The sequence below is a fragment of the Crocuta crocuta genome, unplaced genomic scaffold (genome assembly GCF_008692635.1).
Source record: "Crocuta crocuta isolate KB4526 unplaced genomic scaffold, BGI_CrCroc_1.0 scaffold452, whole genome shotgun sequence".
NCBI classification, from domain to species: Eukaryota; Metazoa; Chordata; class Mammalia; order Carnivora; family Hyaenidae; genus Crocuta; species Crocuta crocuta.
In genome coordinates this window covers 442492-459418 of record NW_027528851.1, presented here as the reverse complement: position 1 = coordinate 459418, position 16927 = coordinate 442492, and the positions used below count along the sequence as shown (strand labels likewise).

General features: G+C 38.6%; 1 protein-coding gene across 3 annotated transcripts in view; it reads left to right on the top strand.

Moving 5' to 3' along the window:
• The window catches only part of ST7 (suppression of tumorigenicity 7), a 272136-nt gene that overhangs the window by 203501 nt on the left and 51708 nt on the right, over positions 1-16927 (top strand). For all 3 annotated transcript variants that reach the window (XM_077756029.1, XM_077756027.1, XM_077756028.1), the window contains one exon: positions 10254-10368. In XM_077756029.1, coding sequence (XP_077612155.1) covers positions 10254-10368 — 115 coding nt within the window. The remainder of the gene's footprint in view (positions 1-10253; positions 10369-16927) is intronic.

The window sequence follows — 16927 nt, the reverse complement described above, 5'->3', positions numbered from 1 at the left end:
CTCCCAGGACTCTGGTAAACAATTCCTTCTTTCCTTTCATGGCCCTTAGTATCAGTAAAAGTCACTGACAAAGTAATAACCATACAATACAGAGTGTCTTTTCTATTTTCTGTTTATGCCTTTATTTGAAACTATAATTAAATAATGTCAAACTTGCAAATATAACAAAATAGTATCTGCTGTTTGAATATAATACAGGCCAAATTCTATAAACTTTAATTAAGCCAAGCTTGCATTGACCTCAGTAGGAATCTGGTTGAGGATCTCTTTTAATTACCTCTGTCTTAAAATATGTAAGAATTTTCACATTGCTTTTCTCACTCATAGAACAATGCATGGATAGCTAAACTAATAAAATGTTTAAATAGATACAAATCAAACTTGAAAGGTTTAAACTGTTGTTTTCATCCTGTAAGTCAGCTGAGAAAAAGCATACAGACTGTAGTTCTAAATTATGTCCGTAGAGTATTTCAAATCCAGTGAATTAACTCTCCTTTTTTCCCCCTATTTGAGCTCATAAATGTTAACCTCAGAAGTGCCTCAGATTCTTCCACTGAAATAAACTTGAACTGACAATAACCAGATGATGTAAAATTGAAACTGAAATTCTATCCTTGGCCCATCCCATGTTCTTCCCCATAGGTATTAGAAGAGTCATAGGAGAGTTTGTGTTTTCATTGCATGTGAGCTGCAATATTTGGGCAAAACAGGGCATATAAATTTCTGACTGCCAGGAGAAAGCAATTACCAGCATGGAGAAGATACCTGGCAGTAAATAAACAGAGCTATGCTAGATAGTGAGTGAGTTTAAAGATTTATTTAGAATGGACTTAGCTTATAGAAAACAGGCCTTTGTATTTATCATATACCTTCATTCTTCAAGTTTCTTAATAGAAAGGCTACTTATACCACCAAACCATTTTTTGTACAGTATTTTAAAATGAAGAAATAAATTGAGATATGCTATATTAGACAACTAAAACCAACACCAAAGCTAGTCACTCATAGCAAAGCAAACAGACAGCACTTTGAAAATGCAGTATACTTGATAAACATTACGCAAGGATAACGGCTCCCATTTGTCAAGCTGGGTGCACTGTGAGCCAGGTGTAATCCTGCTCTTGCAGGATGAGAAAAATCAGCTCACTTGGTGCTCAGAAGCTCCACTGTCCCTGGATGGGAACCCAGACCTAACTGATTCCAAAGTCAATGGTAACTGTAATGTGCCATCTTTCCTGTGAACCCTTTCCAGCAGCCCCACTGCTATGTCCAATGCCTTCTCTTTTATTTTAAAAACAATGTGCCATGGGAGCTTTGTGGTTCTAGAGAAGAACCAAGAGGAACTTTTATGACAAAAGAGTTTTCTTATAAAGGAGTCTCATCTAAGTCTAAGCCCACCCCTAGCCCCAGTGCTAAAGGTTAGAGAGGCAAGTAACTTACCTTACAGTCCATTTAACTCTGAAGCATCTTTCAAGGTGAAATAATATTCTTCACACCACATCTGTCAGTGGACCTACTTTGGAATTCAGGTGGAGGAGAATTCAGAAGTGGGATTCTAAACTGTGGTTCATCTGAAGTTGGATTATTATCTTGATATCATTATAGGACTCAAGTACAGTGTATTAAAATCTATTAGATCACATTATTTTTTGAGAAAATTCTCTAAATGTTGTTTTTTCAGATGTCAATACTTTAAGGTACTGTAGAGTCATGCCCAAGGAGAAGTAATTGTGCTTCAAAAGACAATGTGAAAATAGAAAACAAAGTCTAACTGATGAAAATTAGACTGTTCATAACTTGAGGAATTACAAATGAAAAAGACAGCTAATGAATTTCCTGTGTTTGAGGAAGCAACTTTAAAATATATGTGTGCATACACATACACACATATACACATGGAAACAATAATAAAAACAGCATCACTACCCAGAATTAATTTTAAGTAATAATCAATAGTAATACGTTGGTTAAAAATTCTGTCATCTTTGCCACTTGAGTGGCTCAGTGAGTGAAGTGTCTGACTTAGGCCAGTTCATAATCTCACAGCTCTGCTGTCAGCACAGAGCAGGCTTCGGATTCTCTGTCTTTCTCTCTGTCTGCCCCTTTCCCACCCCCTCAAAAATAAATGAACATTAAAAAAATTTTGTTGTCTTTGTTCACCTTCTTTTCTGAAAGAAATAGAACAATATAAGGCTGTAGCTGTCATGTGACCACCACTCACACCATTTACCTCCCCTGAGGCACCAGCATCTTTTTCAGTTTCCTTTCTATACATCTCCATAATGCATACCCATATATATGAAATGTAGAATTGTATGCATTTAAATATTTAATTAAATTCTGTATTCTACAGCATATTTCTCTACAGAGTATTTCTTAAAATTGCTTGATATTTTTCTACATTGAGATATAGTAGGCTTAATTCACTCCTTTTGCCCATTGAAAGCATTCTGTCATGTGCATATACACCACTTGACCTATCCATTCCACCATTTATGACAGTGCGCCCATCCTGTGTGAATAGGATGTAACTGCGCAGAAACTCATGTGAATGATTTTTAAGGAGCAGATCTGGAAGCAGAAATATTGGGTTGTAGGGTAGGCCTTTTTCATCTTTTATCTTATTACAGTCTGCCGAATCAGTTGTGTCTAAGAGATGTTACATTTTTCAAATGTAATATCACTATGAAACTCTCCTTATGAAGACCTTTTACTTTTTCTAATTTGTTCCTGTTAACCAGGAGTTTGCATATTAGAGCCTGAGGGTCAGATGTAGCCTCCTGCCTGGTTTTGTAAGTAACTGCTTACTGCTGCTGTCATGCTACAATGTCAGAGTTGAGTCGTTGCAAAAGAGACAAGATGGCTCACAAGGCCCAAGATACTTACTTTTTGGCTTTTTAAGAAAAGAATCTACTAACCCCTGTAATAATAGTATTACCCATTATCAATCTACTTATAAATGAGATGATTTTAGAGGGTGATAGAGTCAGTAGCAAATGGTGATGTGAGTGGGATGAGAACATTAGATGGAGTGGTGGACAAAGTCTGAGAAAATGCCACATGAGCCTAGACCCAGGAGATGAGGAAACCAAGGCTCAGAGAGGGTAAGTAGTTTGTGCAATGTCAGTTGGGTAGTAAGTGGTAGAAGTGAGTTTTAAATTCAGGAATAACTCCACATATGGGGCTCTTTCCTGTGTAATACAGCTATCTTCATATATTTGTGTAAATACAGAACAAAACAGGTAGGTAAGTGTCGTAGCGGAGAAGCTTAAGCAAAATGGTGTAGTGGTCCTGGACTTGGCAGGCCAGAGACTGGGGTTCTGATGTGTTGGAATTTGGAATCAGTACTGATGACTGGGTTTGAATCATAGTCGCAGCACTAAGTTTGGCTGAATCACTTAAATTTGCAGCCCTCATTGTTTTTTGGTGGGGCAGGAGTGGGAGGGAACTCATCTGTAAACTGAGGAGAGTGTTTGGATGATCTCCATGGGCTCTTCTGGCTCTCACTTTCTATGATGCTGTGACTTTAAGAGGTGGCATTTGATCTGGATTTTGGAGGGTGGGGTGATTTTGACAGGCTGCCTTGTAAATGACAGGAAAAGGTATTCCAGGTGCTGAGAACACTGAGCAAAAACACAGTGGCTACTAACTGTAGAAAGAATGCTGGGAATGGTGTGTAATAGTCTCATCTGACAAGGCTAGACTTTAATCCTGTGGAAGACAGAAAAGCAAGATGTATCTGGCACGGAGCTGAGGCAGGGTCTGAAAGTTATACTTAGGAGCTGGGAACTTTTTTCTTTGGAATTACAAGATTTGAAAGGTCTTGGGTCTTTTCTTGAGCATCTCTGTCCAGTGGCTGGCCTCTGTCTGCAGCTCCAGAAGACTTCTCTAGGCCATCTATTCTATTTTCAGACAGCTCTAAGAGTGTTCTTCATAATATTGAGTCAAAGCTTCTGAGTTCTAACTATACCTTTTCTAAGGTGTAGATAAAGTCATTGGAAGATATTTGATGGTGGAGGAACACATTTAGGGATAAGTAATCCAAGGGCCTGAAGTAGACCTGTTGCAGTACACGTATAATATGTACACCAAAGGTAGAGATAACTGTTAAAAACGTTTAGAAAGCATTTCATTCATGAAATATATATGGAACACCTATGATGGACCAGTCAATAACCAAGAATTTAGTGATAAGCCAAAATTTCTACTCTTACACTCTTTCCTAGCTCATGGGGAAGATAGACCAGTAGATCATTGTGACAAGGATCCTGGAATTTGGGGGCAGAAGTGCTTAACCTGGGAGATAAGCAGCAAAGAGTCAAAGGGCAGGTGATAGTTCCTGGAAGTTGAGAAACTATCCAGATTGATCAATAGGCAGAAGGGAGAGCACTCCAGAGAGAGGGAGCATGGAGACAGAAATGAGAAAGAATGTGACCTATTTAAGGAACTAAAAGCTGTTCATGGTGAGCTGTTCATGACCAGAGAGACTGGTCATGAGGAGCTGTGTATGCCATGCTAAGGATTTTATATTCTGAATTTGATGAGAAGCCAATGTTTTTTTAATTGAAGCACAAATGACATATAATATCTGGTTAGTCTCAGGTGTATATTATAGTGATTCAGTTTTTTTATACTGAATGAAATAATCCTCATGGTAAGTCTAGTTACACTCTGTCATCAAAGCTATCACAGTATTATTGACTCTACTTCCTATGCTGTACATTACATCCCCATGACTTATTTATTTTATAACCGGAGGTTTCTACCTCTTAATCCCCTACCCCTTTTCCTCAGCCTCAACCTTTCCCCGCTCTGGTAACCAACAGGTTTTTTCCTGTATCTATGTGTCTGTTTCTATTTTGTTTTGTTCATTCGTTTGTTTTTGTTTTTTTTTTTTAGATTCCACACATAAATGAGACCATGGAGTATTTGTATTTCTCTGATTTACTTATTTCACTTATCATAATATTCTCTAAGTCCATCCATGTTATTGCAAATGGTAGGATTTCATTCTTTTTATGGCTGAGTAATATTCCATTGCATGTAATCCCACAGATTTTTAAGTGCATTTATTTATTTTGAGAGAGACAGAGAAAGCACTAGTGGGAGAGGGGCAGAGAGAGAGAGGAGAGAGAGATGACCTCAAGCAGGCTTCACACTGTCAGTACAGAGCCTGAAACAGAGTTCAAACCCACAAACTATGAGATCATGACCTGAGCCTAAGTTGGACACTCAACTAACTGAGCCACCCAGGTGCCTCAACCACATCTTTTTCCATTCATTTAATGATGCACACTGGGTTGCTTCCATATCTTTGCTATTATAACCAATGCTGCAATGAACTTTGGATTGGTATTTTCATCTTCTTCAGATAAATACCCAGAAGTAGAATTGCGGGAGGGTATGGTAAGTCTATTTTTATTTTTTTCCATACTGTTTTCCAAAGTGGTTACACCAATTTATATGCCTCCCAACAGAGCACAAAGGTTCCATTTTTACCACATCTTCCCTAAAACATGTGGTTTTTGTCATTTTGATAATAGCTGATCTGACAGGTATGAGGTGATATCTCATGGTGGTCTTGATTTTCATTTCCGTGATGATTAGTGATGTTGAACATCTTTCTGTGTGCCTGTTGGCTCTCTGTATGTCTTCTTTGGACAATTTCTGTTCATGTTCTCTGCTCATGTTTAGAGTGAGTTTACGTGTGTTTGTGTGTGTGTGTGTGTGTGTGTGTGTGTGTTTGATATTAGAAGTCAATATGTTTTTTGCATTTTCTTCTCCAATTTATTTTTAAAATTTTAATTCCAGCATAATTAATATACAGTGTTAAATTAGTTTCAGGTGTACAATTTAGAGATTCAGCAATTCTATACATTACTCAGTCTTCACTGTGGTAAGGGTAGTCTTTTTTTTTTTTTTTTTAATTTAAATTCAAGTTAGTTAACATACAGTGCTGTCATGGCTTCAGGAGTAGAACCCAGTGATTCATTTCTTACATATGACACCCAGTGTTCATCCCAAATCCCTTCATCTATTTCACCCATTCCCCTCCCCACTTTCCCTCTGGTAACCATCAATTTCTTCTCTGTAGTTAAAAGTCTGTTTTTGGTTTGTCTCTTTTTTCCATTGTTCATTTGTTTTGTTTCTTAAATTCAAGATATGAGTGAAATCATATGGTATTTGTCTTTCTCTGACTGACTTATTTCACTTAGCGTTATACTCTCTAGATACATCTATGTTGTTGCAAATGGCAAGATTTCATTCAGTTTTTAACAGAGAAGTCAGTACTCTTAGAAATCATTTTTCCTGGGGACATGTGGGTGGCTTAATTGGTTGAGCATCTGACTTCATCTCAGGTCATTATCTCACAATTTGTGAGTTCAAGCCCCACATCAGGCTTGCTGCTTTTAGCACAAAGCCTACTTCAGAACCTCTGTCTCCCTTCTCTGCCCCTCCCCTGCTTGTGCTGTCTCAAAAATAAATGAAAATATTTTAAAAATAATAGTTTTTCCTCCAGAGTTTATAGAATGTACATATACTCCTTTTAACTCTATGAGAATATATGGAAAATATGAAGGTAGAAATAAAAATTGTCTTTAATCTCACTAACCATAAATAACAGTTGTTAAAATGTTTTGGTGTATTTTTAACCAAGTGTGGTTCTGTGTATGCATAGGTAGAGAAGAAAAGCATGATCTTATTGCAAAATATAGTTTGTATCCTGCTTTTTCTACTGTAACATTGTGTGTCAGCATTTCCTGGGTCATGTCATCAAAAATTATTTGAGAATTGGGGCACCTGAGTGGCTCAGTCGGTTAAGCGTCTGACTTCAGCTCAGGTCATGATCTCATGGTTGGTGGGTTCAAGCCCCGCGGCAGGCTCTGTGCCTCCAGCTCAGAGCCTGGAGCCTGTTTCAAATTCTGTGTCTCCCTCTCTCTCTGACCCTCCCCTGCTCACGCTGTCTCTATCTCTCTCTCAAAAATAAATAAAACATTAAAGAAAATTTAAAAAAATTATTTGAGAATTTAACCTCTAATGTTGACTTTTAATAGCATAAAAGATGACTGTGTCTTATTCTACTTGAATGCCTCATAAAGGGTTAAGTTTTAAGCTGCTTGCATTTTTCAGTATTATAAATAATGTTGTGATAAATAGCTTTGTTTGTAAATATGTGTCCACATCTGTCCAGTTCCTTGGGGCATGTCAGTGGTTGCCTCTTAAGCAGGAGTGTGATGGACTTAAGTGTGTATATTTGAAAAGCTGTTATGACAGCAGTGGATTGGAAAGAAATCATCCAGAGAGCCAAGGACATAAACGATGCTATTTGAGCAGTTTAGGCCATATATAATATAAGGGTCTAAACTAAGGTATTGGCAGCAAGGTCAGAGAAAAGAGCACATGGTAAGATTCTTAAGGTGTTTGCTTGTTTGCTGTTTGTTTGTATAACAACTTTCTAGGAACTTGCTGAAAGCTATCAGCATTTTGCACATAGTAGTTCAGGGATTCTAAGGTGGCTGTAGTTGGTAGGGTAAAGAGAGTAATGGGTTAATGGTTCTTTTCTCTGAGAGAGGAATACCTACCTGGTCAACAGAGAAGAACAGGTTTAAAGGGTTGGTTTGGGGAAGAAGAATTTATGAGCCCAGTATTAGATGCATCAGGTAAGTAAAACTGTCAGGGAGATAGTTTATAAATGGATTTAATAGCTTAGGAGAGAGGTCAGAGCAGGATGTGAGGCCATGGGAGCCTTCTTCCAGCGGTGCTGGTATCAAGACCCTGGACACAAGAGTAGTTCTGGTGTTTGAGAAGAGTACTGGACATAACTGGGGAGACTACTTAGTGCTACGTAGGAAGCAAGGGGGAAACTAGAGAAGGAGTGAGGAGATAAGTATGGAGAAATCCAGAAGAGAATGGTGTTGAGGAAGTCAAGAGAGACAAGAGTTAAGAGGGAGAAGTCATCAAACTGTCAGACATTGCCGAGGTCAAGCAGGGAAAGGGACTGGAGAGTATCCATAGGAACAGTCTGTCACCTGTAGCTGTGGGCGGAGCAGATTCCGAGGAGCTGTGGTCTGGAAGCCAGTGAGGAAGGAAGGGAGCCCAGGGAGCAGAGAGTGCATGGCTTTTTCCTAAGAGCCCTCGTTGTGAGGGGCTGGGGAGGGCAAGGTGATAGCTGCGGTGAGCCGGAGCTGGCAGAAGGCTCGCTTTTCCTTGTTTATGTTAAACGAGGAAAGCTAGATTTCCAAATTGTCATATGACTTTGATTACTTCTCCATCGTTTGCCATTTGCCATGTTTAAAATCTGTTATTGGTGATTATTTTTTCGGATGCTGTGTACGGTGTCGAGGCTTCCCGTGAAAGTGCTGCTGCCCAGACACCTAGCATGCTGCTTCAGGTTCTGTTGAAACAGGCTGAGACTCCTGTGTTTGCTCACATGGTCTCACTGTGTCTTAGGGAGACTCCCCTCTCAGTTTCTAAGATACAGCATGCTACTATTTGCAATCACAGTTTTAAAATTACAGGATAAGACTTATGTCCTTGAAGTTTGACTTTACCTGAAGAATTGTTCAAAAATGGCAAATGTTTAAATGTTGCAGTTTAGAGAATGTCTTTATTGTGTTGCCAAATGCTGAATGACAGAGAGATTTAATTCTAATGAGCTCTAATTAGAAAGAGGGGGAAAAAATCAAAGACTGATGTCAACCAGAATCAAAGTGAACCAGAACAAGAAATACTTTTATTGGTTACAGAATATCAACAATGTGTGGTATAGTGTCATTCACTTCCTTTACTCCCAGTGAAAATACTGCAGACTGCCTCAGGGGCTTCAAGCAGTCTTATTGAACACATAATCGTTTTGATAGGTGTTTTTCACTGGTAATATGATGCTCTTTGGGACTGCAGAAAATTATTTCTTTTTAGAGATATGCTGAATGATTCTTGACCTTTAAAAAACAAAATATGGCAAATGTTTTCTAATGTAGGAAGAAGTGGATAGTCAAGGCAACGTATCCACAGGTTTCTTAAAAGTGAATTAGCCAGTTTTTGAGTATTATTTCTCTCAGCACAATTGTTTTAAAGATGTTGGCATCAAAAAAAGAGGGCATTGTGTTAGAATAGAAAAACAGCTATCCATATAAAATATTAAATAAGGGATATATACACGTACAAATACATCAGTGCATATATACACATACATACCATATATGCATATGATTTTGCTGTATAAAGAACCTGGTTATCTTTCTGCAAGGTAAGATTTTACTCTGAAATTCTTGGTCCTTTCTCCTTTGTTTGCTTTCTAGTGAAGTTCAGTATTATATCCCTTACCTCCCTTCGGACCGCTCTTCCTCCCCATCTTGTCTAGAACCTTTAGGCCTTTCCTTTAATCATTCTTTCCTAATTCTAGCCAACTCTCCTTGCTCTGTGACTTTTTACTGAATCTAATCCATTCTTCCCAGGCTCCCAACCTCATTATTTGACATCTTTGCTACTGTACCTGAGCTGGTGAGCACTGTTAACCAAAACTTAATAAGGATGCCAGTTATAACCTCTGTGAATTCATGGTCACCAATTTGTTAAGCCCTCAAGATGGCCGGAGTAATCCTATAAATCTCATTCTGGCTGTCCTACATTGTCAACCCCATCTTTAAACTTCCTCCCTGCCACCTGTTCAGTTCTGGAAAATGATCTTGACTCCTGTTTTATTGATGCCACCACGCAGGGACTCATGAACAGCATTCCTTTCTACTACTCTCTACCACTAATTGCACATTTCCTCAACCCATAAAGCCATCTAATGATTTTCCTGCTTTTTCTCCTTAACTTTGTCACCAAGCTGCTCCAAGGAGTAGTGCCTGCTTGCTTACCTTTCTGTTCTCTGGCTTTCATCCAAACTGCTCTTAACGAAGTTAAACTATTAATGCCTGTGAGATAGTGTTAATCTTCCCCTAATTTGCATCTGTCATATTCTAACATTACTGAGCACCACTGCTAAGCATCTACTTCATTCTACTTATGGGTTTTCTTCCACCTTAGGTTCACACCAACTCAAATTGCCATTTGTCTAAAATAGCAGGAAAAGATTTGGGCATCTAATGCTTTACAAAATAATAATTGGTATGAATGCTTATAGGTCAGTATTATCTATACTTCTAAAATTATACTTTTTTATCATAAGTCTATTACAATTCAGTACTCACATGTTTAGAAAATAAGAAATATATATTAAATATGCTTGATTTCTTCTTTCCTAGTTGATGAAGGAGTTCCCCTTGCTGAGCATGTTCAACATCCATGAAAACCTTCTAGAAGCCCTTCTGGAATTACAAGCATATGCTGATGTTCAGGCTGTCTTAGCAAAGTATGATGGTGAGTCTGTGGGTATTTTTTATCTATTTGAGGAGTTTTCTTTTCTTGATGTATTTCAGTGATTAGATTGGAAAGATCATTTCAAACAGTACAGCACTTTGATAACTATCCACTTCTAGAGTTTTCACCTACAGTTTCATGATGGTGTTTTTTAACATCTTAGAGTTTAATGGTTGATTTTAGTAGGGGCAGAAATGTCATGTGGCCTGTGCCACATTCCTGTTTTCCCCTCCCTCCAGTAGGTTCCCCTTGACCTCTTCCCATCAACAAGAGCTCTGCATGCTCTGCTCTATTCCCTACATGGTCAGGAATCACTCAGAACCTCTGCAGACAACACAGATCCTGTTAGGACAGCCCTGACTCTTCAAGTTCCTGCTACGACCCCACCTTGGGTGACTGGGACCAACACCTGTTGGTCATGTTGATCCTTTGAAGCAGTATAGAACAGTGAATGGCCCTTGCTGCAGCCCTTGTGACAGCTCGTGTATATTTGAAGATAAAATAATATGCCCTTCTTCCCAGGTCTTTTCCTCATTAGCAGAATACCCCCTATCTCTTCATGGGCTTTGAAATCCCTTCACCATCCAGGTTACTTACCTGTGAGCTTATTCCATTTTGCCTGTTCTTAATAAACCAGAAAAATAAACTGACACATCTCAAAGATTTCAAAACTCTTCTGTTAATATTGCCGTTGTCTATGAATTCACTATTTGATTAATTGCATAAGAATTGCCCACATGATTACCTGCTATGACCCAGCTACTGGAATCTCTGCAGAATTTTATGCCATCCTACCATATTTAATTAACTCTCTCCCCAAAATAAACATGTTTGCTTATAAAATGGATGTTAGGGAGTGATGACTTTTGTCACATACTCATTTTTTGCTTTATGAAATATTCTTTTTTTTAGTAAGCATCTTCAGTGCATTTAAAGAACTGTTAAGGCCAAAATTTCCAGGAACTCATCAAACAAACAGAACAAGCCATTTTATTTAAACACAATTCTTCATAAAGAATTTCTGAAGAAAGTTGGAGTTGTTATCTCCTACAGTTGAGGAAACTAAGGCATTGGGAAACTGTTTTTGTTTTGTTTTGTTGTTAATTCTTGCTCAGATCAGTGGAAACTATAAGCCCTTAGCCAATGATGGCATTACTTGACTATGTGAACACAGGCACCCTGTGTAACAAGATATATGCTACCTAATATGGAACTGATTTTAGAAAGAGAGAAAAGTATTTGTGGCGTACTTTATAGTAAACAAAATAAAGACTGTTTGGCCTTCATGTCAGCTCACTTTTGTTCTCTGTTTATTTGCTGGAATCTCACTATTTGGCTGACCTTGGGAATCTAAGCCATAAGTCTAGCTTATAGGCAAAATGCTCATACATAGAGGACCTTTTGATATAAAAAGAACCCAGTCCTGTACACTGGGTTCATGTGGCCATGCACCTTTTCCAGATCCTACCCCGTAGCCATCAGTGCCATAGCAAGGGGTCCAGTCTTCTCATCCCTAGTGCTGACCTATGCTCAACCTGGTACACCAAAGCTTAAGAAAAAAAAAAAAAAAGATCTAACTGGTAGAGCCTTCGATATCTCAGATCTCATAAGGCTCTTTTCACAATGGTCTCAGTTCATTACAGAAATCATCAGCTTTGTGTTATAAGACCAATTGTCAAATAGAGAAATGAACTCATTTGGAGCTTTCTGTCATCTTTATCTATCCCATTGCACAGCCTCTGTTCCACAACAACCAAACGCTGATTTATTAGATTCTGATAACATATGTTCACATTATTTGTTACAACAGCCCGTCCCACCCTCCACTAAAACTTGGCTCATGCTTTGCAAAATTCCTTTGTTGCAAATGGACAAACTCACCATACCAGGGCCCTTGTGTTGAGCTTTGTTTATGTTGTGTACCTGGCAACAGACATGATGTTCTTATCCATTATTCATGGAAAAAGAGCCTCATTAGTGGCAGGACACATACTGTTGCTGAGATGCTTGTTAGGGGTTTCAAGTTCAGCAGTTGTCAATAGACTGCAGATGACCTAACCCCGACTGAATTTGGAGGGTGTTTTGGTGCAGACTTGGTTCAGGCCTCTGTCATTTACAGTAGAAATATAATGAAGTGGCTGCTGAAGTTACTGCTCTTGTAGAACGAGCCGCAACCACACAAGACTATTAAAAAATATGCCTCTTGTTCCTCACTCCACACCGTAAAATGGGCTTTTTCAAGTTCATCCCTGCCGTTTTTCCAGGAGACCCAGAGGATCTTGACTGAATTGTTACCTCATTTTCTGGCCCTGTACAAGGAAGTGTGGGTGCTTTTGAGGGCTCGGAGTACAGACAGCAGTTAGGGGCGCCCTGTTCTTTGCCCTTAACGTCCTCAGTCTAATCTCTGAGATGCTGGAGACAGCACTTTGAATCCAAGCCTCTCCATTCCTGTTCACAGAGCCACACCCAGAGCAATAGGATTATATGTTATCTTCGCAAATTGGAATGCTCTGGTTGGGTAGCTGTTTCTTGGATGGTTTATGGGTACAGTCCTTCTTTATTAATTCTGCTCAGTGGCCAAATTTTTTAAAGAGTATGTTGGGAAGTGACACAGTGGGGTTTGTACTGTTGTTCTGACCTTTGAGAAAGGATTTAGAAATATGGCAAGGTGCAGGGGGAGACCAACATGTTCAAAGAAAGAAAGAAGGTAACATGTATCCCCTTTGCTTCAGTCTTTTTGTTCTTTATCTTAAAAAATTTTTTTTGGCTTTGACTTTTAAAATTGACATTCACAAACTCTGTTTGAAGTGAAGCATGTGGATCCCTCGGAGGATTACCAGTTAATTGGTCATAATCTGTAATCTGCAGTCTAATTTTGATTCTGCCCTTGAGATATCTTCTCATATGTTCCAGCCATTAGTCTGAAGGGCTGTCTGCTGTCCTTAGGAGTTTTCATACTCTTTTTTCAATTTGCTAACTCACATGATGGGTGGGCAGTTTTTATCCAGGTGGTTGATCCTGCTTTTAGAGTCCTTCACACAATGACTAAAATAATAGGGGCAACAGCTAGCATTGAGTTCTTATACTGTGTCACGATCAGACATAATTCTAAGCTCTACACAGATAAACTCATTTATTCTGACCACAAGCATAGGAGGTAGATACTGTTATTAGCCCCATTTTACAGCTGTGGTAACAAGTTAAGTAACTTGTTCAGACGTAGGCAGAGCCTGAGATGTTAAAGTAAAGCCATGGAGATGTTATATTGTGAGAGAAAAGAGATAAACTGAGGTCAGTCTTTGTTAAGTAAGATGTGAATTCCATGAAGAATGGAAATCCAGGGTAAAAACTGAGGTGGTCGTAGCCATCTTGCTTCCACTGTCTCTGCTCTTGGCAGTATTTTTTAAATGTTTTTTATTAGCGCTATTGTTATTATTAGCTATAGTTTATTAAGAATTTACCTTGTGCCAAGCTCGCTATACATGTTCCTATAATACAATAATAATGTTACCTATAATGTTATGCACATTACCTACAGTCTTCCATAACCTGCAAGGGGGTAGTTATTCCATTTTAGCAGATGCAGAAACTGAGGCTTGTGGGTTTAAGTAATTTTCAAGATCACGTTTCTTGAAAACTGCAGAACTGGAATTCAAATCCAGGTCTCTCTGGCTCTAAAAGCCCATGTGTTTTTCATAAATGTAAGCCTTGCTGAAATGACTCGCTCTGCTTCTCTCACTCCTTTTAGAAAGGCATGAATTAAGCAGCTGGAGCCGTGGTGCAGAATTTCAGTGATGCCAAACTGTCTTTTACGATGCTTTAAGAACCTGGCATATCTCTATTTGCTTGTCTTCCTGAAATTCTCTTCAAAATATGGCTTTCTATTTTCAATCACCTTGTGCCTGATTTCTTTAGTCACAAAGGGGATATGATGTATGGTGTTCATTTAATTTGAGATTTATCAAGTTTTTTTTTTTAGTCATACATTAGCTATAAACACAGGAATGTTTTTGAGATCATTAAGTCATCATAACCTTCTTTTAGAACAATTGAGAAAGTTGTTACAAGCTTTGGGTTGCCTTTCGAAGGAGCTTATAGACCACCTATGTTGAAAATGTAAGTCTCAAAGATTAGGGTGGCGATGTGGAAAATAATTCATGCATTTTTTATTCATTATCACTTGTGCATTTCAATTTTAGAAGAATCTTATAGAACAACTGAATGTGAACTTGAGTGCTACAGCTTTTGGGAGTGTCTAGTTTTGTCTGTCTCTAGTTAGCGATCCCTGGGGACACCAAAGGCAGTCCCAGGTGGTGGTGAAGAGTACATGCCCCGTGCCAGCCTTCTGTGATCAAGCTCCAGCTTTCCCTTTCACTAGCTGAGCGAACTTCAGCAAATTCATCTTCTAAGCCTTGGTTTCCTTCTCTGGAAATGATATCAAGGCTTAGAAAGGCTGAGTAACTTGCTCAAGATCACACAGCTGGGAATTTGGTGTCAGAATTAAAATAGCTAAACCACGTTAAATGTTTAGAACAGTGTCAGATACACATTAAGTGCTCCATAACTCCTAGCCATTATAAAAAGTCAAGATCACCATTTCTGAACTTCATCACTGCTCTCAATCAGTTTTGTTCAAAAGGAAAATCATATATAAAATGTTAGTTAAAATGAAGGAATAAGAGCCTTGTCTTGTGCTCCCACAAAAAGACAGTGTTATTACCTACTATTAAAATTAATTATGGATCTAGTAGAACAGATAGGTAGATAGACATTTGATGAGAATGAAAATGCTTAGTTTTATCTCCAAATAATTCTTAAGCTTTTGGAAAGCTGATAAAAAAAAGTGCCAGGAATTTCACTCCTGATCAAAAGACAAATTGTTTTAGCCTTGAGGAAATTTGCACCAATGGAAATACAAATCCAAGCTCTTTTGGATATTTACTCCATTAGGTCATTTAGTGATTGCCCTAAATTTGGGAACAGAATTTCCCTTTGAGGGACAACTAGTCTTTTATATAGTCATGAATGTTATATAAATGTATATATATATGCATCAAGACCATTTTTACTGGTGCCATCGAGCCCATCCTAAATTACATTATTATCTGCCATCTGGTAATGTGCAGAGGGTATACTTTTAAAAACAAGACATGTTTCTAACACTGGGGGAAATACTTTCATCTCAGTAGATTGAAAACAGAGGTTCTAAAGAAAGCACTGGGGAATTACTCTATGTTGAGACTATTCCGAGAATAAGCTTTTTGCCGATACTGTTTTGCAGAGTCAGCATGTAGTTATAAGTAAAAATTTCGTAAACCTTGCTCATTGCCCAGGGCCTTACAACTAACACAAGCTACTCAGCTATCATAACAGTTCCTTTGAAGTAGTCACTGGATACTCTCTCTTTTCATGAAGCTATCTTCCATTTATGTTTAAGGAATGGGCAAGAATAGGAAGGATTTGAGATGCCAGGAGGACTGGCCAGTAAAATCTGTATTCAGGCCATTGGCATCAGGCTTTGACAGTCCAGATCTCCAAAACAGTGTTTTTCAGTCAAGTATATAGTTGTGAGTTTTGATGCCACAGGTACAACACTTCTGAGATGTATCTACTACAAGACTAAACTGTATTCAAGGAAGAAGGTTTGAAATACAATCAGCACCTAGTGACACACTGTAAGCCCCATCTAGCTCCCTTTCCTGGGCTGGCTTTTATGGAAAAGGTCAAGATCCCAAGGCAAATGTTCAAGAGCATCCTTGTGTAAAAGATGGGCAAATGAATCACATTGCTGCTTCGTAGGAGAAAAAAATATATCAGTACTGATACTGTAGGCTATGGCTTCAGGCTGGTAAGTATGAATCACTGAGAAATGATGGCCCTTTATAGCTTTGTACTGGGTGCCCTGCTGACTTGGAAACCAAGAGGTAGATCTGTCCAGTGGACTAGGCCTTTGAAATTAGCAAATGATTGACTGTCATATTATATGCAATGAGCAGGAGTTCTAATAATAGATGTTATTTCAATAAAGACTGTATGCATGAGAAACTTCTATAGTCTCTGATGATGGAAGACTTTTTATGAATGTGTACATATGTAATTCACATAGTTGGCACTCGAACAAACCCTCTAAATTTATATTGGCTTTAGTAACCCTTATTGCCTCATTATTGTAATTTACCAAGGTAACATCCCTCCCCAGCCAGCCATTACCATCCCATAAACTGCTGTGCTGGACTCCAGGACACTAGCCACAGAAGGGCCCTCTGACACAGACCTTCTGGGGTAATCCAATCCAAAAGTTGCAAATAACATCTGGTGTTTGGCTTTATAGTACGAGATGAATTTTTCTGGGTGTAGTTGAATCTCTGTTGCCTGCCCCTCCTCCTACCCCAAATTACTAAGGTCATGTAGTATTCCCTGATTGAATCATTGAACTCCCAGGTGGCATATCTCTTTGAGGTTATGGTATAGCGATCCTTTTTATTTTTTCAGTGAAGCTTTTCTCTTTGGTTGAAAGGGGACCTTGAATTGGCTTTTAAAAGATGGGACAGGGGCGCCT